This window comes from Phoxinus phoxinus (genome assembly GCF_949152265.1).
Source record: "Phoxinus phoxinus genome assembly, chromosome: 4".
Taxonomy (NCBI): Eukaryota; Metazoa; Chordata; class Actinopteri; order Cypriniformes; family Leuciscidae; genus Phoxinus; species Phoxinus phoxinus.
The window spans coordinates 13,933,199-13,956,454 of record NC_136879.1 but is presented as its reverse complement, the minus strand read 5'-3'; the positions used below and the strand labels follow the sequence as shown (position 1 = coordinate 13,956,454).

Here is a 23,256-nt window from a genome sequence, read left to right as displayed (position 1 = left end):
TTCGATTTTAGTGTGCATTCAGAACTCAACATGATTAGCTTATAATTGTTTTGGTTAGTTATCTGACATCTCTGTGAGCCAGACTTTAAGGCACCCGTAGAAAATATTAAATCAAACTTTCATTTTAATGAACCAGTCCTAGAAAGACTCAACACCAAAGCCATAGAGTTCAGTGAAGGTGAAGACGGACTTCAGATATGCTTCAGATCTAACTCGACAGCTGGCGACTCTCAGAGCTTGGAGAAAATGATTTCTTTGAGGCTTTTCTTCTCCATCGCGGCCTGCGCTGACTTCATTAAATCTTGGGTTTGGAGCATGCTCATATTCCAGGTGCTCTACACAAGCAAACAACAACAGGAGACAGTTTCTCAGTTTAACCACGGGATGTCAAATGTTGTTACTGTTGTGCATTCACATGCTTTTACATCAATCAAGTATAAATAATGTTACGAATGAGTTAAATCCCAACTCAAAGGCAATGAAATTATCCGTAACAATTAACAGGGATCATATTAAAAAGATCCCTGGAGTCCCCGCTCTCACTCCCAAGTACTTTTACAACCACAGAACACTTTTAAAGTGCAGAAAAAAAGAGGAATTAATTAACTGGAAGAAATAATGAACAAGGTGAACTTCGGGAAGGGTTTAAGCCAAAACAAAAATACAAGAAACTATTGATTAGAAACTAACCTAGAAAAGGATAAGAAAATACAGAAACTTCCCTTTCTACCAACATAAACAGGAGAAAACGAGTAAATTTTTTTCCTAATGTGCCGACTGCATTTTAGATTATGGGAGGCATTTCCAGTTTGGGTAAGATACACTTCCAGTTTGGGTAAGATACACTTCCAGTTTAATTTACGATATAACTTGACTCTCGTTGCTTCCATGCTGATGTTATTTTAATTCCCGCGTACAATCTGGGACTAAGTTTTTCTGTATTTTGCCTTATTATTATTAATATTATTATGTCATGTTATATACACTTGTCTGTCTGGGTGTTTGGCTGATGTGAGTTGTGGTCTCACCATGTAGTCCAGGGCATCTGCAACACTGTGGTCTCTGGAGTAAATGAGGTTGACTTTGGTTCCCTGCACTGCTACAGGACTTTTGCTGGCGATCTCTCCTGCCATCTCCAGAGCTCCGGCCATCATAGCCTCTTTATCTGGGAACACACGACTGTGGGCAACGAGAGAGAACAAACACACACAGAAATTTACTTTTTCGAGTAAATATACACTCACAGGCCACTTTATTAGGTACACCTTGCTAGTAGTGGGTTGGAGCCCCTTTTGCCTTCAGAACTGTCTTAATTCCTCATGGCAGAGATTCAATAAGGTGCTGGAAACATTCCTCTGAGATTTTGGTCCATAGTGACATGATAGAATCACGCAGTTGCTGTAGATTTGTCGTCTGCACACAGCAAAAGCTGCTCTATTGGATTGAGATCTGGAGACTGTGGAGTCAGTTTCAGTATATGTAAAGGATACATCATGCAGATTCACTGGGACACATCCTCGGTGATGTATCCTGGGGTCATTGGGTGTTTCGGGTCTTTCAACATCAGACACCCTCGCCCAGGCGACCCGACCGGAGTTGATCAGACCCCGGCCTGTGTCCCAGCAGCAATTGGCCACGGTTCTACCCTCTTAATCCAAAGCCACCTAGTGGCTTTCTCTGCAGCTTCGGTTGCGGATCTGATCGCCTTTCTCTTAACTTCCCCTGTGATGCCTAGGGTTTTAAACACGTTGCAGAGTGATCGCCCTGCAAATCCTCTGCAGCCCACCTCCAGAGGCTCACAACGGGTTTGCCAGCCCGGCCTCCTACACTCTTCAACTAGCTCCTGGTACTTGGCACGCTTTATCTCATTGGCCTCGTCCATGCGTTCTTCCCAAGGCACAGTGAGCTCCAACAAGATAAACTGCTTGGTAGAATCTGAGACAATAATCATGTCTGGACGAAGCCTTGTGGACATTATTCTGGTTGGGATCTTTAGCTGTTTTCCAAGATCCACTTCCAGTTGCCAATCAGTGGCAGTAGTGAGGAGACCAGACTTTGCTCTGGGTTGTGGAAGGGCTTTCTCTCCTCTCTCTCTCTGAGAAACTTGATGGTCCTTGATTTGTGGTGGCCCTTGATGGTATAAATGGTTGTGGCTATGCTCTCAGCAACTGCCTTAAGTACCTGGTCGTGGCGCCAGCGATAGCGCCCATCTCCAAGGGCTTTTGGACAGCTACTAAGGAGGTGCTCTAGGGATTCCCTTCCTGGACAAAGGGGACAGGAAGGTGTCTCAATTTTGCTCCAGATGTGGAGGTTTCCTGGACTTGTAGGACATCGTAGACAGTTTGGACTAAGAACCTGATACGGTGGAAGTCTCCTTTCCAGATGTCGGCCCAGGTGATCTTACGTTGCCAAACATTTTCCCATTTAGTCCAAGCTCCTTGCTGTCCCATTCCCACCATCCTGCTAGCTCTGACTCCCTCCACGCCTGCCCGCGCTTCCTCCTGAACAAGGTGTTGACGCTCTTTGCCTTGTCAACTCTTGTTACCGGGAAGTAGCCAAAACCTGCACGCCCTGTTGCTATGGGCCCCACTAGTGCCTTTTGCCTCAGCCGTGACTCAGCCACCCCCAGCGATTTTCCTGCACTCCATTTTCTGCCCGTTCGCACCTGTACGCCAGCTGCTATCACCTTTGGATCCCTGGACTCTCTATACTGCCATGCTTCCTGTGTTCTTGGCACCATGAACTCCTCAGAAAAGGTGTTAATTGGGATTTGCAGGACATTGCTGGTGCCGTACAAAGCAGCACTGCTCAGACTGCGAGGTAACCCAAGCCATCTACGCAGATAACTGTTGATCTTTCTCTCCAGGGCCTCGACAGTTGTTATGGGCACTTCGTACATCAGCAGGGGCCACAAGATCCGGGGCAGGAGAGAATGCTGGTAAATCCAGGCCTCAAACTTCCCAGGTAGACCTGATTTGTCCACCCTGCTAAGCCAAGACTCAAGCTCTTTGCTGGTTTTCTGGATGGAGGCAGAATCTTTGAGGCTACAGTCGAAGAGCTTGCCGAGGGTCTTGACTGGCTTCTCGGTAATGGACGGGATGGTGACTCCGGCAAGTGAAAATCAAAACTTGTCCACTACTTTCCCCCTTTTGAGCACTAGAAACCTTGATTTTACTGGTATAAAGCTCATCCTTGCCCAGTTGATGAGCTTCTCAAGCCCATGGAGAATCCACCTACTGCCCAGTACGGATGTAGTGGTGACTGTCAGGGTAGTGGTGTTATTGGGGGCTGTCGTGCTGTCTCTGCCGACTTCACAATCATATTCATGGCAAGGGCGAAGAGAATGACTGAGATGGTACAACCTGTAATTATGCCTTTCTCTAACCGATGCTAGTCTGATGCACCTGACCTGGCTCTTAACCCGAACTTGCAATAATAATCCAGGATAAGGTCCGTGATTTTGCTGGGAACATAATGTCGCTGGAGGGCAAGCACAATGAGATTGTGTGGTATGGAGCCATATGCATTAGCAAGGTCCAACCATAACATTGAAAGGTCTCCTTTTCCTTAACGAGCCTCCCTAATGAGTATAGAGCATGTATAGAGCATCTTCAAGAAACCAGTTTGAGATGATCTGATCTTTGTGACATGGCCTTTTATCTACTGGAAATAGCATCAGAAGATGATACACTGTGGTCATAAAGGGATGAACATGGTCAGCAATACTCAGGTAGGCTATGGGTTTAAATAATGCTCAATTGGTACTAAGGGACCCAAAGTGTGCCAATTAAACATCATCCACACCACACCATCAGCAGCCTGAACCACCGATACACAGCAGGAAGGATCCATGCTTTCATGTTGTTTACACCCATTTCTGAACCGACCATCTGAATGTTGCAGCAGAAATCCAGACTCATCAGACCAGGCAAAATTCTTCCAATCTTCTATTGTTCATTATCGTTGAGTCAGTGTGAATTATAGCCACAGTTTGCTGTTCTCAGCTGAAAGGAGTGTCACCGGTGTGTGTCTTCTGCTGCTGTGTTGAGTGTTCAGAGATGCTCTTCTGCTTCAAGGTTTGATGTGTTGAGTGTTCAGAGATGCTCTTCTGCTTCAAGGTTTGACATGTTGAGTATTCAGAGATGCTCTTCTGCTTCAAGGTTTGACGTGTTGTGTGTTCAGAGATGCTCTTCTGCTTCAAGGTTTGATGTGTTCAGAGATGCTCTTCTGATTCAAGTTTTGATGTGTTGAGTGTTCAGAGATGCTCTTCTGCTTTAAGGTTTGATGTGTTGAGTGTTCAGAGATGCTCTTCTGCTTCAAGGTTTGATGTGTTGAGTGTTCAGAGATGCTCTTCTGCTTCAAGGTTTGATGTGTTGAGTGTTCAGAGATGCTCTTCTGCTTCAAGGTTTGACATGTTGAGTGTTCAGAGATGCTCTTCTGCTTCAAGGTTTGATGTGTTGAGTGTTCAGAGATGCTCTTCTGCTTCAAGGTTTGATGTGTTGAGTGTTCAGAGATGCTCTTCTGCTTCAAGGTTTGATGTGTTGAGTGTTCAGAGATGATCTTCTGCTTCAAGGTTTGACATGTTGAGTGTTCAGAGATGCTCTTCTGCTTTAAGGTTTGATGTGTTGAGTGTTCAGAGATGCTCTTCTGCTTCAAGGTTTGACATGTTGAGTGTTCAGAGATGCTCTTCTGCTTCAAGGTTTGATGTGTTGAGTGTTCAGAGATGCTCTTCTGCTTTAAGGTTTGATGTGTTGAGTGTTCAGAGATGCTCTTCTGCTTCAAGGTTTGACATTTTGAGTGTACAGAGATGCTCTTCTGCTTCAAGGTTTGATGTGTTGAGTGTTCAGAGATGCTCTTCTGCTTTAAGGTTTGATGTGTTGAGTGTTCAGAGATGCTCTTCTGCTTCAAGGTTTGATGTGTGGAGTGTTCAGAGATGCTCTTCTGCTTCAAGGTTTGATGTGTTGAGTGTTCAGAGACGATCTTCTGCTTCAAGGTTTGACATGTTGAGTGTTCAGAGATGCTCTTCTGCTTCAAGGTTTGATGTGTTGAGTGTTCAGAGATGCTCTTCTGCTTCAAGGTTTGATGTGTTGAGTGTTCAGAGATGCTCTTCTGCTTCAAGGTTTGACATGTTGAGTGTTCAGAGATGCTCTTCTGCTTCAAGGTTTGACATTTTGAGTGTACAGAGTTGCTCTTCTGCTTCAAGGTTTGATGAGTTGTGTGTTCAGAGATGCTCTTCTGCTTCAAGGTTTGATGTGTTGTGTGTTCAGAGATGCTCTTCTGCTTTAAGGTTTGATGTGTTGAGTGTTCAGAGATGTTCTTCTGCTTGAACCAGACTAACCAGGACATTCTCTGACCTCTGGCATCAACAAGGCATTTTCTCCCACATAATTTTTTTGGATCATTCTCTATAAACCCTAGAGATGGTTGTGCGTGAAAATCCCAGCAGATCAGCAGTTTCTGAAATACTCAGACCAACAACCATGCCACATTCAAAGTCACTTAAATCACCTTTCTTCCCCATTCTGATGTCCAGTTTGTACTTCAACAGATTGCCTTGAACATGTCTAAATGCCTAAATGAATTGAGTTGAGGTCATGTAATTGGAGGTCATGTGATTGGCTGATTAAATGTTTTACGTTAATGAGCAGTTGAACAGGTGGACCAAATAATATGGCCGATGAGTGTAATTGTTTGTGTTCACTCTTTCCACAAGTGAAGAGGATAGCCAATCATTACAGAGTTCTTAAATCTACAGTAGGAAAGTTTTTATTTAAAAAATTGTGAACATATATATTACAAAATAGCACATCATCTCATATGTTGTTGCTTAAATATCTCACCTGACCAATCCACAGCTCTTGGCTTCATCAGCGTACATCTTCCTTGCAGTGAAAGCCAACTCATTCACTAGACTGAAAGACAGTTGGAGCAAACTTTACTATGAATTGCATAAAAACAGGGCACTGCTACTGGATCTACAACATGCTTAAAAGGGGTCAACGGATACAAAGTTTACATTTACATTTATGCATTTGGCAGACGCTTTTATCCAGAGCGACTTACATTGCATTCAAAGTACACATTTTACATTTTGTCAGTTCTTGAAGTTCACTTTGAAGTTCAAGTTCACTTGAAGTTCAAAGTTCACTTTTATATGGTGTAAGCCGTTTGGATTTTCGGATTTTGATGTCATATTGCTCATGCTCTGCCCACGACCACTGACGGACTGTCTCGTCTTAGCATATTTACGCCCTCAGCAGTTGCTCATTATTATTTAAAGAGACATGCACCGAAATGGGTCAGTGTGAACAGAGCTGTTAGAGGTAAAAAGGGTGTTGTTTTACACAACATTTTGAGAAATTTTACAAAAATTACATGAAGACCCTAAAGAATCATACCAAATTGTGGAAAATGGGCATCCAATGACCCGTTTAAGATCAAGCTAGTACCTTCGACTTCCAATCACTCTGGGGAGACGTTGCAAAGTCCCGACATCAGCTGCCAAGCCAATGTCAACCTCCTGAACAGGAAAGGGTGATCAATTCAGGCATTTAAATTGAAATCTCAGCAAATCTAAGTTTAATCTAAAATGGCATTAAACAGTCAGTTAAAATCACAATGACAATCTAATGAGACTGCCCACACCTTGACCTGAAACCAGGCATCCTGTGTACACATTCGTATATCACATGCTGTGATCAAGTCCACTCCTGTAAAAGAAGACACAATGAAATTATAACATTTATATATGGTTACGAAGAATAATTTTCTATCTGGTAAAGCAACAAACTTCTTGTGGACAAACTAACTTCACTAGTACAAAGTTGTTCAAGTTGAGGATGCCGATCATGAATGAATGAATTATATGAATTGCTTGTGTCTGTATCATTACATCATAGCGCCTCCTGTCTTTGAGGTCATTTGTCCAAAAGGCCCACCAAAGTTTGGCTTGGTAGGACATTCTTGTCTAATAACTACTCAATGCTTATTGGTCATTGCTGGCCATATTTTTTTTGCATACATGTAACTGTTCTCATAAACAATGACGGTGCATTGGACACTGCATGTAAAATTTAAAGTCAAACGGATCAATAATTCCATAGTTAAAGACATTTTAATGTCTGTCATAATTATAGCAAGCTATAATATCTACAGTAATAATAATAAATAAAAAAATACAATAGGGTACAAAAACTCATTGCTTCAACATCAAATAATACTAAAGACGAAATTCTGAATGATAAATCTGTTCTATAATGAATTTGTTCTATATATTCACAATAAAGTATAGAATGTTGTGTAAACTTCTTAACAGAGGGAAACTAACCTCCTCCTATACATGCACCGTGAACGGCCACAATCACTGGTTTTGGACACTGTACAAAGAAACACAAGAGATACGATGAAACATGATTTGTGCATTGAGATAAAGTAGTTAGTTAGTTGCCATTGAATGTTATAGCCAAATATTAATGTTCATCTACATTATCATCATCTACATGTTCATGTCATGCCTTTTCGCCATAGTTTTCAAATATGCATAAAGAACGAATCTTCATTTTTGTATGAACTTTTGAGTATATTTCCCATATTACCTATATCCCATATCTGGTATTCAATACATGTATTCCCATATACAATATATGGACAAAAGAACTGGGACACCTGACCATTACCCCAACAGGGACTGTAATGACATCTCATGGCAAAGACATAGACATTAATATGAAGTTGGTCAGCCTTTGCAGCTATAAAAGCTTCAACTCCTCTGGGAAGGCTTTCCACAAGGTGTAGGAGTGTGTTCTTCTTCTTCTTCTTCTTCTTCTCTAGGAGTGTGTTTATGGGAAATTTGTATTCTTCTAAATTCTTCTAAAGCGCATGAGGTCAGGCACTGATGTTGGACGAGAAGGCCTGATTTGCCATCTCTGTTCCAGTTCATCCCGAAGGTGTTCAATGGTACTGAGGTCAGGACTCTGTGCAGGCCAGTCAAGTTCCTCACACCAAACTTGCTCATCCATGTCTTTATGGACCTTGCTTTGTGCACTGGGGCACAGTCATGCTGTAATAGAAAAGGGCCTTCCCTTAAAGTTGGATGCGTAGCATTGTCCAAAATGTCTTGTATGCATTAAGATTTCCCTACACTGGGCCAAGTCCAACACCTGAAAAACAACCCCACACCATAATCCCCCCTCCACCAAACTGTACACTTGGCACAATGCAGTCAGGCACGTAACATTCTCCAGGCATCCGTCAAACCCAGACTTTTCCATCGGATTGCCAGACAGAGAAGTGTGATTCGTCACTCCAGAGAATACAGAGTCCCAGTGGCGGCGTACTTTATACACCACTGCATCCGACGCTTTGCATTGTATTTGGTGACGCAAGGCTTGGATGCAGCTGCTCGGCCATGGAAACCCATTCCACAAAGCTCTACGCACTGTTCTTGAGCTAACATTAATGCCAGTGGACACAGATCTCTTCAGCTGTGGAGCGTTGGCTATTTTATACATTTGACTGTACGTGGTTTTCTGCTTCATGGTGTTGCTGCTGTTCCTAAAAGCTTCCACTTTCCAATAATACCACTTACATCTGACCATGGGCTATCTAGCAAGGATAACATTTCACGAACTGACTAATTGCAAAGGTGGCATCCACTCACAGTACCACTCGACCCATTTTTCACAAATGTTTGTAAATGCACACTGCATGGCTAGGTGCTTAATTTTATACACCTGAATTCGAGAATTAAGAGGTGTGTTCCAATATTTTTTTCATATAGTGTATCTTTTGAGATGTTTTCACAGTAAATAAATTATGTTTTAAAATAGAAACCTTTTCAATAACAGAGAAGGTCTCTTGGTATTTAACTATGGTGCGGCGCACGTTCCATGAGATCCTGGCGGTGTCATCTCCGTCAGGCTGTAGGATATCACTGGCCATGCCCATGAGGTCAATGCCTGCACACAGATCATTCCCATTCAGTTAATGATGAAGTATTCATATATGGCATATAATACATTAATCTTTCCCTTTACTGAAAAACACATAAAATAACCCTTTATCCTTACATTTACTCTGCGTTTTCTCAAAAGCATCGCAAGCCTAAGTTTATCGTAGTGCCTTTGCCACCAATGGTCTCTAAGATCAACTTAAGCTCACGATGCTTTTGAAAAACCCAGCCCTAGGCAGTGGATCTGTAGTTCCCAGCATGCTTTGCAATGGACTGCATTAATTTAGGGATTAAGTGTTATTTTGTGTTTTTCAGTAAAGGGAAAGACGATGGTAGTTTATGTTAGAGTTTAATGTTTAGTTACGTTGGACATTTAGAGGAGTTTCTGTTATTGAATGTTGTGGTTATAGTTGAGCTGAAGAGTAGTGCTTGTGCTTAGAGATTTATCCTCAGTACTGACACCAGTATTTACTTTGTGGTTCATTATATACATTGTGCATTATGATGAACAACACTGTTGACATCTGTCCAAAACTAAACTGATTTATTTTGAATAAACTAAGTTGTGTGTAAAAATGTTGTCAATTAAAATAAGGTTAATGAATTATATTTTAAGTATATTTTACATCAAGGTGGAAAAGGACTTTCATCATATAAAAAAAAATTATTATATCGAACGTATTAAGTAACTTTACCTAGCTGGAGAAATCAGGTTACATCCACTGACAGCTATGCTTTAGTAAAACCTTGTTTTTTTCATTATTATTATTATCATAATAATTATTATCAGTAATCTTAAATTATTTATTTAATTTCAACAAAACCAGTTATTGTAGATGTTACCACGTATTTTCAAAGTTGAACTGACTAAAAATAAAAATGTCAGTGTAATGTTTGATAGCTTTACCGGAAGTGAAGAGCTTTCCAGCGCCCGAGAAAACCACGACACGGCAGTCTGGGTCTTCAGCTATCTGACTGAAGCAGTCGACCATTTCACTGCAGGTACAACAACACACACACACACACACTAATTCAGTCATGATGTGATAACTGAGATCACTGTGCACTTCACACTTCCAGTCTCACACTCACGCCATTCACATAAGGACATTTGTGATCCTGGATCACAAAACCAGTCACGTGTCGCACGGGGATATCTGTGGCAATAGCCAACAATACATTGTATGGGTCAAAATGATAGATTTTTCTTTTATGCCAAAAATCATGAGGATATTAACTTTACAGGAGATTTTCTCCATTTTTTGCACCCTCAGATTCCAGATTTTCAATAGTTGTATCTCGGCCAAATATTGTCATATCCTAACAAACCATACATCAATAGAAGCTTATTTATTCAGCTCAATTTCCAAAAATTGACCCATGTGACTGGTTTTGTGGTCCAGGGTCACATTTTAACATAGAAATGGCATAAAACGGGCACTTTTATGTCTCTCTGTCTAGCATGAATGATGAGATATACTTTGTAAACATTTGAATATTTTATCAAATGCTATTAAACTGAAATGAATCAACATTGAGCTGACTTGAGCTGAATAACGACACACACTATTGTCTTTTTTTTGTCATTTTGCTCTGTATTACTGTATTTTATAAAGCACTATATAACTAAAGGTGACTTGAATAAAATATTACTATTTATGTCAGTCTACACTTGTAAAATGTTTGTTTACCATGCCTTTACAGGAAATCTTAAAGGAAAGTAAATGAAATAAATGAATTATTGATATATCAGTGTGTAATATGGACATGAGGTCGTACAGCCAGAATGCCTTGTTCATTGCATTGCGTTTCTCCGGGCGGCAGATCTCGACGTGAGTGACGGCGTCCACCGGCCGGCTGACTGACAGGGTTGTGAAGGGGGGGGTGGGCCCTCCTGATGAAGACATTCCTCTAACAGCGTTCAGGAAAGGTACGAACAGACCCTGTTCTAATCACAAAACACAGAAAACTGCACAGGTTACACGTCTGACATGTAGAGGGCACAGCTGTTTGAAAGTAATCTGAATAACTAGTGAGATACAGTATATATAGAAGTTTCTCTGGATTTGCTATTTATATGCATGTGTTTTTGAGTCAAATTAACAATTTTGTTGTTTTATATAAACTATCAACAACATTTCTTCCAAATTTCAAGTAAAAACATCCTCATTTAAAGCATTTATGTGGATTTCACACTTGTGGCTTGTAGGCCAATCCAGGTCTCCGTCTAACCATTAGATGACCAGGTGTTGGACAAAGCTGAAAATAGGACTGACTCTCCTGGAAGAAAACTTCTGCTCTGAGGATTGTGTTTTCCAGCAGGACAATGATCCAATCCAGCCAGGCCAATCACAGACCACTAGATCAAGACCCTGCCACCATGTCCAGCCCAGTATCCAGACCTGAACCCACTGAAAACCTCTGAGTGTGATCAAGAGGAACATGGATGGTCACAAGCCATCAAACAAAGCCGAGCTGCTTGAATTTTCCCACCAGGAGAGGCATAAAGTCGCCCAACATCAGTGTGAAAGACTGGTGGAGAGCGTCTCAAGACGCATGAAAGATGTGACTGAAAATCAGGGTTATTCCACCAAATATTGATTTCTGAGCTCTACCGAAATTAAAACATTAGTATTGTGTTGTTATCTGTTGTCGTTATTTTGACCAGTTGTCATTTTCTGCAAATAATTGCTCTAAATTACAATATTAGTGTATATGCGTGGCTCTGCGCGACGCATAGATTTATCTGTTAAACTGTTTGTTTGTTTTGTTGTGAACTTGAATGTCATCTTCTGTGAAGAAGACTGCAGCTACAAAAGAGAAACTAGATCGCAGGTTATTTTGCTTAAGTTTCCAATTGACTGAAGATATAAGTTATTGTTACATTATGTTCTTAATAAATGTTTTAAATTTGACAATGTAGTGGGGTACATTGCGAACAAAGGTCAGATATTATGCATACAAGTCTGGTCTAAAAATGGCATAGCAACCTGTGCTTTAAAAAAAAAAAAAAAGTAAAAACCGAGAATCGAACCGAACTGTGATCTTAGAATCGAAAATGTTATCTCTGGTTCAAGCTAACTTGTAAACTTTATGGAGTTTGTTCCCATGAAGTTCACACAGGTGTGTTCTAAATTCTGGCACTTTAAATTACAATCACATTATATTGGCATTTAAATAAAGGCATTTTAGGCAAAAGGGGGCGAGGAATTGGCCCATTATACATCCCTGATCTACGAAATATTCTATCTTATTAGGTAACATATACAATGTTTAATTAGTTAACATTAGGTAATATGATCTAACAACAAGCAATACTTTACAGCATTTATTAATCTAGGTTAATGCTAATTTCCGCATTCTCTATCCTAATACATTTTAATGCATTAAGAAAGAAAATGAATAAGATAGTATAATAACCACATGAAAAATGTTTACAAAAGTTTTAATTTTATTTCAAGTGATATGTTAACTAATTATCCCAAATATAGTATTTTGATTTTGCTTTAAAAAATGGCTTGTTACCTTAAAATATATTCCAATTGGTTTGATATGTTAATAACATAAATGCGTGCTTTAAATGTCCAAATACTAATAGTAATCAATAATATCACATCAAACATAGACATTTCCATAAAATGTTTCCATTTATATAAAAAATATATATTATTAATTTATATACACGTTCCAGTTGCATGCTGTATCCTTTTTAAAACTTAATTTACCCATTAAATATATTAATAATTCAGCCAAAGAGAGAATAACATAGGCTATTATTGAGTGTGTGACCTTTCACCCAGTTAACAGACATAATGACACCTTCACCTACATTCAGTCGCAGGTGCAATTTATAACAAATTGGTTTAAAAAACGAACAAAATTGAGAGATTCTTACATTTTTCTAGTGTTCAATACTTAATACTTCTACAAACGGTAAATGTGGTTAATGCGAGTATTCAGAACAAATGCAGTTAGATGATCAAACTGTGTGACTTACTTCTGAACGCAGAACTGAACACGAAAGCCATTGATGCCCTTTGACCAGTATATTCACAATCAGATGCCCTTTGACCAGTATATTCACAATCAGACCTCCAGTGACCAGTATATTCACAATCACAGAGCAGACCTGCTTGAACACTAGCACTGCAGATATGTGGACTTTATCTGTTTAACTGGAGGACAAGAATAAGTTACTCGTCCCAACAGAATGAAAACACGGATAATATCCGTATATGTCTTTAGGTAGAGTTGTTTTATTTTACAACTTGTATTTATTTAGGAGGTCGTCATGTTTTTCCTCTGACGTAAAGCAGTTTATGTTGTAAGAAATCGAGTCCCCCTTTCTTCTTCTTCTCTCTCTTCTTCTACTTCTACTTCTTCGTCTTCGTCTTCTTCTTTGAAACTACAGGCACACACCGCCACCTTCTGTTCCTGTTCTTACATGGATGATAGTCACATCTCTATTATTTTATTATTTCGGGTTCACAGTACACATATTTCTGTATTTCTGGCTGCTGTGTTCAGTTCCCAGCGTGTGTGTTGCATACCTTTGTGTTTTAAGTAATGTGATTCCCAATCAAATTCTTTGTCTATATATTATTACTCTTTGATCACTAATACTCCTTTAATGTCCAGTTCATCTTATTTTTTTCCGTATTACCTTTTAAGTTCCTTATCATTGTAATTCTCTCTATATTGTATTACCTACATTATAAACTGTGTCTATTATGTTTCACTGTTTTGAATAGTGGTGCATTTAGTCCTGTGTCCAAATTGTAATCTTGTTAACCACCTCGTCTTTCATACATCTTCCAAAATTAGATATTTCTTTGACCGATGACTTAATTTTATACTACATTATCCTGGCTGTCCTACTTCTTCTGCAACTCTTTTTGAGCATTTAATTTAATAATTGATTTAATTTCTCTTCTTCTTAATGGAACTTCAATCTCTATATCCTTTTTTTATTGTTGTTGCCTCTTTTGCTAACTGATTTGATATTTAATTTACATTGATTCCTGTGTAAGCATCTATTATTATTTTTAGAGATTTTATATGTATATATATATATCAACGATTAATGAATACTGTAACAAATGTATTGTTTATAGTTCATGTTAGTTAATACAGTACATTAATGTTAACGAATGAGACCTTATTGTAAAGTGTTACCAATGTATTAAAAAATGTATATTCATAAGACAAAAATAACTCTCAAAGAAACTTTCATATATATCATAATATATATGAAAATATCTCTCAAAGAAACATTCATATATATCTCACAATATACCTTGAAGTCCTTTCAAACATGAGATCACAAAACAGCTTATAAAAACAATACAAAAATGTAAAGCTTTTTATGTTCATATTATATAGCACTTTTTATCCCAGTACTTTTTTTATATTATTATTATGACATATGTTCTGTGTATGTTAGATGATGTTGTTGTTCTGTTTCATATACTCCAAACTGTACGACAATGCCTTATACTTTTTAAATTATACATGTCTGTGCTTGAACAAAAAATCTTCTGAGATAAACCGGTGCCGATAGTGTTCATTTAAATGGGTCCTCTCTCTCTCTAATCATAGGACCACGCATACAATTAGATTCAATTGATTAATCTTAAAATTGTTTAGATGGACAAAACTCAAAAATGTTCAGAAAGCACAGGATTACCAAAGTCAATATTTCCCTGATACTGTTAATAATTAGCTTCTGTACAGCGCCAGCCTTAGAGACATTTTTTATTATGCAAACATAGTAATCAAACTTTGTCTCACACTGTATAAATGGGAATTTATGAATGAGATGAACAGCTACCGTCCTTTACATTTTAGGAAGGGCAGCAAAAACCTGTTAATGTCTTCGGTCTACTTCTGCCATAACTACACCAACAAAGCATGTTTTAATAATCTAATATAGCTTCTAATATAGCAGCGTGTGTTTGAGAGAGAGAGAGAACTATTCTGATCTCTTCATTTGGTGACCTTGGGAAAATGTGAAAGAAGCTGTGGTGATATTTAAATGAAGAAACTGAGACCTCGTACACAAAGATTTCTTTATTATGTACAGAACGAGTACGTTTCAAAACTTGACCTTTGAAACAATATGACCTCTATTCATGATGAGCGTTAGTTTTGCAGAACTTTAAGCAGAGCCGAGTGCTTCAGTCTGCTCGTAGTTCTGCAGCGCCAGCTCGATGAATCCAGCTCTGCTCGACTCGTGCTGGGCATAGATCTGAGGATGAGAGGAGAGACAGACAGAAATGCATTAGAACCCGTTTGCGTGAGGATGCATGGGTCTTTATGTTAACATAAAACAGCTTTTATGTCTTGCAAAACGGATATGTCTGGATTCTTTGAGTATAAACTGAGTATAATTTGTGCATAATTCAAACTCTTTCCCCGCCACTGGCAGATTTTTCCCATAATTTATAACAACGCTTCCCTGCCATTGATGAAAATGTATGGAAATCCACGTTTTCACTGTTATACGGCAGGGGTTATTACGCATCTACTGGAAAAGGCCAAACACAGGCGAAGTAGAAGCAGTGATAGAAGCATTGCTTACGCATATCAATCAATCAATCAAAATGCATTTATAGAGCACTTTAAAATCCAAAGTGGGCATAAAGTGCTGTACTGTAAAAACAATAAATGAATACTCATCTGTGTTTTGATCATCGTTCTGAATCCCATCCAGACAATCTTTGATAAAAATGTGATTTTTTGTCGCTTTTTGTTCAAAATGTCTTCTTTTTTTATGAAACTATCCCACATTAAAGTGTTTATTAAAAAAAAGAAGTATGAAGCTAGAATAAAACATGTTTTTTTGTGTGTTTAAAAGTAGAGGATCTGTTCTTTCTTTCGATATATTGCATGTTCAGATATTCATGCAACAAAATATCCTGAGGGGAATAACATTTTTGTGAAAATGATCAAAATGCTGGAGCTGGCTGGTGACTTCTTTTTTTTTCAAAAGCTGGCAGGGAAAGAGTTAATGATGTTTCTAAAAGTGCCATTTATTTTTTTTGCGAGTATAAGTTTGCTTATTTTAATTAGCAGAACAAACAGTGAAATACCGAGTTCCTGTCACAGGGGTTGAAGGGTCAGTGTGACGTGAACAGGGTTGAGGGTAGTGTGCAGTAATCCTGAAGCGTGACTAAACACCGGCCCCTCATCAAGTCTGCCATGCTTTCCCATTTCCTTTCAGAGAGGCTAATATACACACACATTAAAACCTGTCACTCGACCATCTCGACCAAATCACTGGTGGCATTTTGGGCTTCCTCTACTGCGTTCTCTCTGGATGACGTCCAGGCGTGGGTTGAAGGTCAAACCACAGGCTAATGTGAAGTGATGTACCCTGGGCCTGACCTCTTCTCCCCTGTGTCCAGAGCTCATGACAGACTCGACCGTTTCTGAGCTGATTTAGCACATGGCTACTTGAGTCTATGTTTATAGTTTATGTGTGGATACATTTAACACTTTATGGTTATGGATTCTTGTCTGCTTTGGGCATTTAAATTAAACATTTATTATAATATTTATTCATTATTTTACTATACAGTCCCCATCAAAGATTTGGAAATATGTATGTGTGTATATATATATATATATATTTTTTTTTATGTTGAAAGAAGTCTCAAAAAGGCTGCATTTATTTAATCAAAAGTAATATTTTTAAATATTATAACAATTTAGAATAACTGTTTTCTATTTTACTAAATTTTAAAATGTAATTTATTCCTGTGACCAAAGCTGAATTTATATCATCATTACTCCAGTCTTCAGTGTCACATGATCCTTCAGAAATCAGTATAATAAGATGATTTACTGCTCAAGAAACATTCCTCACTATTATTAATGTTGAAAACAGTTTTAGTTGAACGCTTTTAAGCCTCGAAGGTCTTGGTTTCAGACTAAGAGGACTCAAGACCATTTTATCTCAAGACCAGTCAAGACCCCAACATCACAGATATCAGTGAATTGCCAGTGCATTGTCTGATTGTATTTGTTAACATCATTACTGTGACTTGATGTAAAACTCAAATGCAATCAACAACTTATTTCTAATTTGATTTCGTTTGTTACTGTTGTGCCAGGTCAGAAATTAATGGGGAACGGTGTAAAAAATCAAAATAAATGCCCAAACCATTCAATATTTGATTGCAAAAAAGTACCACTTGTATGGGATCTTGTTTTTTTATATTATAACATATATATAATTAAGCAATATCACAAGAGAGGCGTTTTCATGAATATGAGCACGACTGCCAACATGATATTGATTTTAGTTCATATTAAGTGTTGATAATATTGATATTCAGCTAATATTAAGTGACTTGCATTTTAGACACAATTTTGAACACGTTTTTTTCTCCATTTCGGCAACAAAAATAGTTTCAAACGAATCCTACCATTCTGCGTTTCGAAGCAACACATGATGATTCGTTACTGAATGAATCGGCAGCTCTGAACGAATCGGTTGAGTAAATGATTCATTAAATGATCCGCTGCAACAAACTTGCGGTTTAAGTTCCTTTTTTTTTAAATAATTTTGTGTTCAAAAATTTTATTCTATATTAAAAATATTATTTTTAAAACATTAATCTCAACATTATTCATGCATTTTTTAAAGCTAATTTAGATCTTTTGTGTCTTATACATGTAATGATAATATTATTATGAATAAATACAATATTAATGTCAGATGAATTTGAGGAGTTGATCTCAACACGCTGGTCTTGGTCTTGAATTAGTCTAAGTTTAGTTGGTCTTGACAATAAAAGACTGTAATGTTGTGATTCACCACATATCTGGTTGGCTTGGTTCATGGCTTATAACACTTATAGGCTTCTTTTTTTTTATGCAGTTATGTTTGAACTGTGTTGTGGACTTGAGTTCTTCACCTTCAGGAGCTCGAGGTGCGTGGCCTGTTGTCTCTGAGCGTCCTGCGCAGACTCACTCTGAGGATGAACCAGATGAAGCAGACGCACCAACCTCACCGCATCCGGCAGTCTGCAACCATGACAACACATGCGCATCACACAGAGACAACCGCGAACACACAACACAACACAGAAATGAAAGGTGCTGTAAGCGACGCCAACCAAGCAAGATCTTCCATCAGACCCAGACTGAGCCACGTCTATTTTTACTTCATTTTAGGGGTCGGCTGCAGAAATCTGTGTGATATTGCAGGACATCACAGACATTCACATTCGGACGGGATGAGAGGTTGTGTGTGACAAAAACACACACACGTGTCATATTCGGACAGGATTAAAATTGTAAGACTGGGAGAACTAGTTGAGTGGACAAAGGACCTCGCTGCAAATGAACATTTGAACTCCCCGTCGTGCACTGAGGACGGAAGTCGAGTCATCCTAATCCACATTTCATTCCCTCATCCTCTCTCTATCCCCTGACATACACCCAAGACTATATATAGTTTAAGGTGAATGATTATCATCAAGTATTATACATATTTAGTAGCCCGTGAATGCTGAAGGACCTCAAGGACTTCAGCATCATGTATTTTAATGTTGGGTTTGCATCTTTTCTCTTTATTCCAGAGCATTTGATGTTTTGTATCGATTATCTTTGAGTTGATTCTGTAATTTCCATGATACATTTACCTGACGTAACAAATTGTTACATTTGATTATTCTGACTGACTTTGACATTATTTTTGACATTAGAGTTAAAAGAATAGTCAAACATTCGCTCAAGTTTAATGATGCACGGATATCATTAAAACCTGTATGGAGTCAGATGAAATAACGAGAAAATACATATGAGAAAATGTATTGCATTTAATCTTGTTGTGTTGTGTAAAAGGAAAGACAGTAACGCGCAGAGACCTTCACCCGCTGATCGACTGCCCCCATTGGTTCGAGTTAGCCGGGCCTTACAAAATCACACAGTCCTTCATGAAAACTAGTCCTGTCAGAATAGGGCTATAGCCATATATTTGCGATTACAATACAGCCGAGTTTCTCTACTACTACTAGTAGTTTCACTAGTTTGATAGTTAATTGTGTCATAAAAACGTTTTTTTTTTTTTAAACACACGTTATCATCAGACTTGTGTGATACGTTCAGCCTTGTCTGTGTTAAGTTATATCCAATCTGTCAGTTCATGTTAGAGCTGCACGATTCGGGATTATAGATTGAGAATCATGATTTATTTGTATTTTTATCAAACAGAGATCCCGATTCTCCCACGATTCTGAACAGACAACTAAAGAAAATAATTGTCATTTACTAGAGGATCTGACCATGTTAATTGCTGCAATCTTTTTTTAAATTTTAATTAATCTGAATGAATTATTTTAAAAAGGGTTAGGGTTTGAATGAATGATTCAATGACTCGCATAACTTCACTCGTTTCATTACTGGATAAATCAGTGTTTTTTGAATGAACGATTCAATAACAAATACATTTTTTAGATCACCTGTCGCCACCTACTGGTGTAACGATAGAATCGCTGAAGAGTCGAGTTTCTTTCAAAAGCTGATTTGCTCTATTTAGATCACTACCGCAGTGTATTATGTGTTAATATCCCAACTACAAACTTTTATCCCAGTACTTCTGTGATATGTCAATATATCAGTTTAGCCACCTAGAAAAGTGGCAACACCTCAAGATGACGACTTCTACACCTTAACGACAATAAACATTGCTATGGAACAATTCATGTCAATAATAGAAGGATAATTTCTGCCTTTAAACCCTTTGGTACATCCGTCCCATAGACTTTCATTGCAAGTGCATCACTCTAAGAACGTTTTCGTTCTTTTTACATAAATAAAAATAATTTTCTGTGGTAACTGTCAGCATTTCCTTTTAGATGTCCACACACACACACACACATACTCACAGGTCTCTCTGCAACATGTCCACCAGAAGGCCATCAATTCGCCGACCGTTAACCAGATGCCAGGCCAAACCACCGAAGAAGCGTGTGGATCTGAGCAGATCGTATTTCCCATGCTTTTCAATGTCCTCATAGGTCAGCATGAGCACCTAATCGCACAAGACCATATTACTTTTATTAGTCAGTCCTTCCACAGATATAGAGGTTATGCGTGTGACGTGCGGTTACACACACGGAGCGGCAGCATTAACTTTCAGCGTGAATGCCGTGAAAAGCACACAAAACACATCTACACCAAGATTTAACAAGAAATCTGAGGGATATTTTTACAGCCGGCTGAAAGCTACAGAACAGAGAAGCAAATTAATCGCTGCAATTCACAGAAACATCGACTCCAGGCAGAGAAAGGTGGATTTGCAGTTATCATTTTCTGTCAATATGATGAATTTTGGGGTAAAATCATACCTTATATATTGTATTGATAATTCATCCATTAAATATTTACCATTTTAAATTCTGCATAATCTGATGTCTTTAAATAAACACTGAGAAAAACTATACAAGTTTTAGGGCTGGACGATATATAACACTGACATCAGTGATCCAAATTTAGACCTACCTAAATTGTATTTATATAAAGGCAAATTTTCTGTATGTATTTCCCCGGCGTCGAAATCAGGCACAAGTAAATGTCAGGAGACACGATTCCTGGCTGCATACCAATATCCATGATCACTGGATCTTTGGTAAGTTGTAAGGAACACTTTATCGAGTCCAACCTTTATTTTAACCTCATCTTTCCCTCGGGTCATTCTGACCCGAAACCTCTTTTATTCAATCAGAGTGATCAAATCAGACCCCAGGACTTTTGTCACACTTGAACCACGAATACACGCGTACATATGTAAGATATGTTGAGCTGAATTAAAGGTTTAGGCATGAAATTATTTTGAATTTAAGTTGAAAGAATGTGAGGAATGTGCTGAAATTACTATTTATTGATCAAATCTAGTAAGGTAAATAAAATAAAAAAATCTCCCAAAAAAATTGCATTACAAAATAGAAAAAATATTATTTAAAAAAAATAATTAAATAAGCTTTCTGGACCAAAAAAAAAATAAAGTATAATTTTAGGGCTTTGGTTCATTTTGACCCGCGAGGAAAAGATCCGTTACAAACTGCGAGGGTTAAACTGATAATGGTTTGTTTTATTCGCGTTTTCGCAGCAGCTTTTTTAACACTCAGTCCGGCTGAGGGAGTGTGTTCCCGCGGGAAAGAGACGTCAATGCATTCCCTCTATTGCCAAAGCAGTTTGCAGAGAATAAGTGACGTAACCAGAGAGTTCGGTTACATTTTATTTTAAGGTGACGTTACACTATTTCCTCAAATAAGTACTGAGTAATGTGAATTTACTACATGTACCTACTATAGAGTTACGGTTAGGGTTTGGTTTAGGATTAGTTACTAGTAAATTATGAATAATGTACTGTTATTGTTATAGTAAGTACATGTAGTAATGTTTTATTGATATAGCACATTTCTAAACAGCAACACAGCTGTCCGAAGTGGTGAAAAACACAAACGACGAAGAGAAACATTCATGACACCGATGTAACTCAACAAAAACAACAAATAAACTCACATTTTTAAATTCTGCAGAGTCTGGCTCAAACTGGGCAACGCACTGGTTTAGCACATCCTCGTGTTTATCCTGTTCAAAGACCAGCTGCACACAGAAAGACACACTCGTCAGAACTCAACACATGAGCAAATCGGCGAGACCTCTTCAGCGTTTGCACTTTTCATACCCTGAGGTTCTCTTCTTTAAAGATGGCCGGTGGGGTGACCTTGCGCCCCTCTTTGGGGAAGTAGACTTGTATTATCCGGTCTCTCTCGTTCCATGATGCTTTCCTCAGGGTGCCACTGGGCTCTCTCACAGCTATGAATCTTTCCTTTGGGATATTGGTGAGAGAAACAGAAACGGCAACAAAACAAAAGATAAATAACAACACCGTACCAGATCTCTCTGAAATCACATTACAAGATCAGAAAATGACCAGGAAATTACAGTAAATAAAGTATTGCATTACTGGGTTATTATCCTTGAACAACAGGAATGTTGAATAATTACTTTTAAAACCAATGTAAAATTAAATGTGTGTGTACAGTGTATAATTATTTTGTATGTATATATATATATATATATATATATATATATATATAAAAATACACACACATGCATGTATATATTTAATAAATATTTGCATGTATATACTGTATATATATATATATATATATAATTTATATTATATATAAAAAATATTGTATATATAAATTTGAATATGGTGCAAAAGTTCATTTATTTCAGTAATTCAACTTAAAAGGTGAAACTAATATATTATATAGACTCATGCAAAGTGAGATAATTCAAGCCTTTATTTGTTATAATGTTGATGATTATGGCTTACAGCTTATGATAACCCCAAATTCAAAATTAGAATATTGTGAAAAGGTTTTCATATCTGTACGCCATAATCATCAAAACTATAACAAATAAAGGCTTGAAATATCTCACTTTGCATGTAATGAGTCTATAATATATTAGTTTCACCTTTTAAGTTGAATTACTGAAATAAATGAACTTTTGCACAACATTCTAATTTTCCGAGTTTCACCTGTATACGGTGCATTTATATATACAGTATACACACACATATATATATTATGTAAACACAAACTTTTATTTTGGATGCGATTAATCGTTTCACAGTCCTACAACACAGATTATGCTAAACTTGGTTATATAACAGAATGGCTTTTTTCTTACTCGATGCGGGACGTTAAAGTTGATGTCTGTGAATACATATTTAGCAGCGTCCACGCCTTCTAGTATCCGATCTTCAGAAAGCACCTCATCTATGGGCTTCCTCTCGGACAGGACCGGTGGCATCTTCAGCAAATGTTTCGCCTGCTCCTCTGCTGTCACCACAGCCTACACAAGACGCCAAACACATGAACATAATCAAGAGCGCAGCGTAACCGCCGTACAATCATATCACAGTCGCTTTACTCCAGAATGCTATACTGAATCCCTTTCCATTGTATCACGCATCTCAAACCCTCACCCCATCTCACCTCCTCTAACTCTGTGTCGGTCATGAGCTTGTATTTAGGTGGCGTTAGCTTCTGTCTTAAGGGCCGAAACACTTTCCTCAGATCCAGACCCGTGATGTTGCTCAGAATGTCTTGAACCTCAGTATCTGTGAACTGAGCTTTAGGCACATCCACGGAGCCTGAGCGGTGGGGAAAAGAAACACATCGATCAAACTTCAGTAATTATGCTTACATGCTAAAGTACTTGTACCGTGGAACATCACATGGTACTTTTAAGTACACTACCGTAGTCAACATTTG

At 38.2% G+C, this 23,256-nt stretch overlaps 2 protein-coding genes across 3 annotated transcripts in view; both read right to left on the bottom strand.

Annotated features, from left to right (window-relative positions):
* Positions 1–45: 45 nt before the first annotated feature.
* Positions 46–13,425, bottom strand: ech1 (enoyl CoA hydratase 1, peroxisomal). 2 transcript variants are annotated; one of them, XM_079609006.1, is made up of 11 exons: positions 13,042–13,150; positions 12,948–13,011; positions 10,730–10,898; positions 9,858–9,946; positions 8,833–8,957; positions 7,328–7,376; positions 6,646–6,710; positions 6,450–6,520; positions 5,841–5,912; positions 1,029–1,179; positions 46–335 (listed from the first exon to the last, which is right to left on the bottom strand). In XM_079609006.1, the coding sequence occupies exons 2-11, from the start codon at positions 12,976–12,978 to the stop codon at positions 231–233; spliced, it is 927 nt and encodes a 308-aa protein (XP_079465132.1). In that variant the 5' UTR covers positions 12,979–13,011; positions 13,042–13,150; the 3' UTR covers positions 46–230. The 2 variants fall into 2 exon arrangements, with proteins under 2 accessions (XP_079465132.1, XP_079465131.1); XM_079609005.1 differs by having other exon boundaries at positions 12,948–13,425.
* A 1,574-nt stretch (positions 13,426–14,999) lies between these two features.
* The window catches only part of mrps22 (mitochondrial ribosomal protein S22), a 9,285-nt gene continuing 1,028 nt past the window's right edge, over positions 15,000–23,256 (bottom strand). Inside the window, exons 2-8 of the mRNA XM_079609007.1 lie at positions 22,978–23,135; positions 22,670–22,834; positions 21,651–21,794; positions 21,485–21,568; positions 19,846–19,991; positions 17,872–17,980; positions 15,000–15,197 (exon numbers count right to left, since the gene is read on the bottom strand). Coding sequence (XP_079465133.1) covers positions 15,108–15,197; positions 17,872–17,980; positions 19,846–19,991; positions 21,485–21,568; positions 21,651–21,794; positions 22,670–22,834; positions 22,978–23,135 — 896 coding nt within the window. The 3' untranslated portion in view covers positions 15,000–15,107. The remainder of the gene's footprint in view (positions 15,198–17,871; positions 17,981–19,845; positions 19,992–21,484; positions 21,569–21,650; positions 21,795–22,669; positions 22,835–22,977; positions 23,136–23,256) is intronic.

Bases quoted from the DNA above. Each gene is read 5' to 3' on its own strand.
- ech1 (XM_079609005.1), bottom strand. From the start codon at position 12,978: ATGGCTTTCGTGTTCAGTTCTGCGTTCAGAA. The intron at 1,180-5,840 runs GTGAGATATTTA...CGTTGCCCACAG, and splicing joins AAGAGCTGTGGATTGGTCAG to TCGTGTGTTCCCAGATAAAG. The intron at 336-1,028 runs GTGAGACCACAA...TTGCTTGTGTAG, and splicing joins CAGATGCCCTGGACTACATG to AGCACCTGGAATATGAGCAT.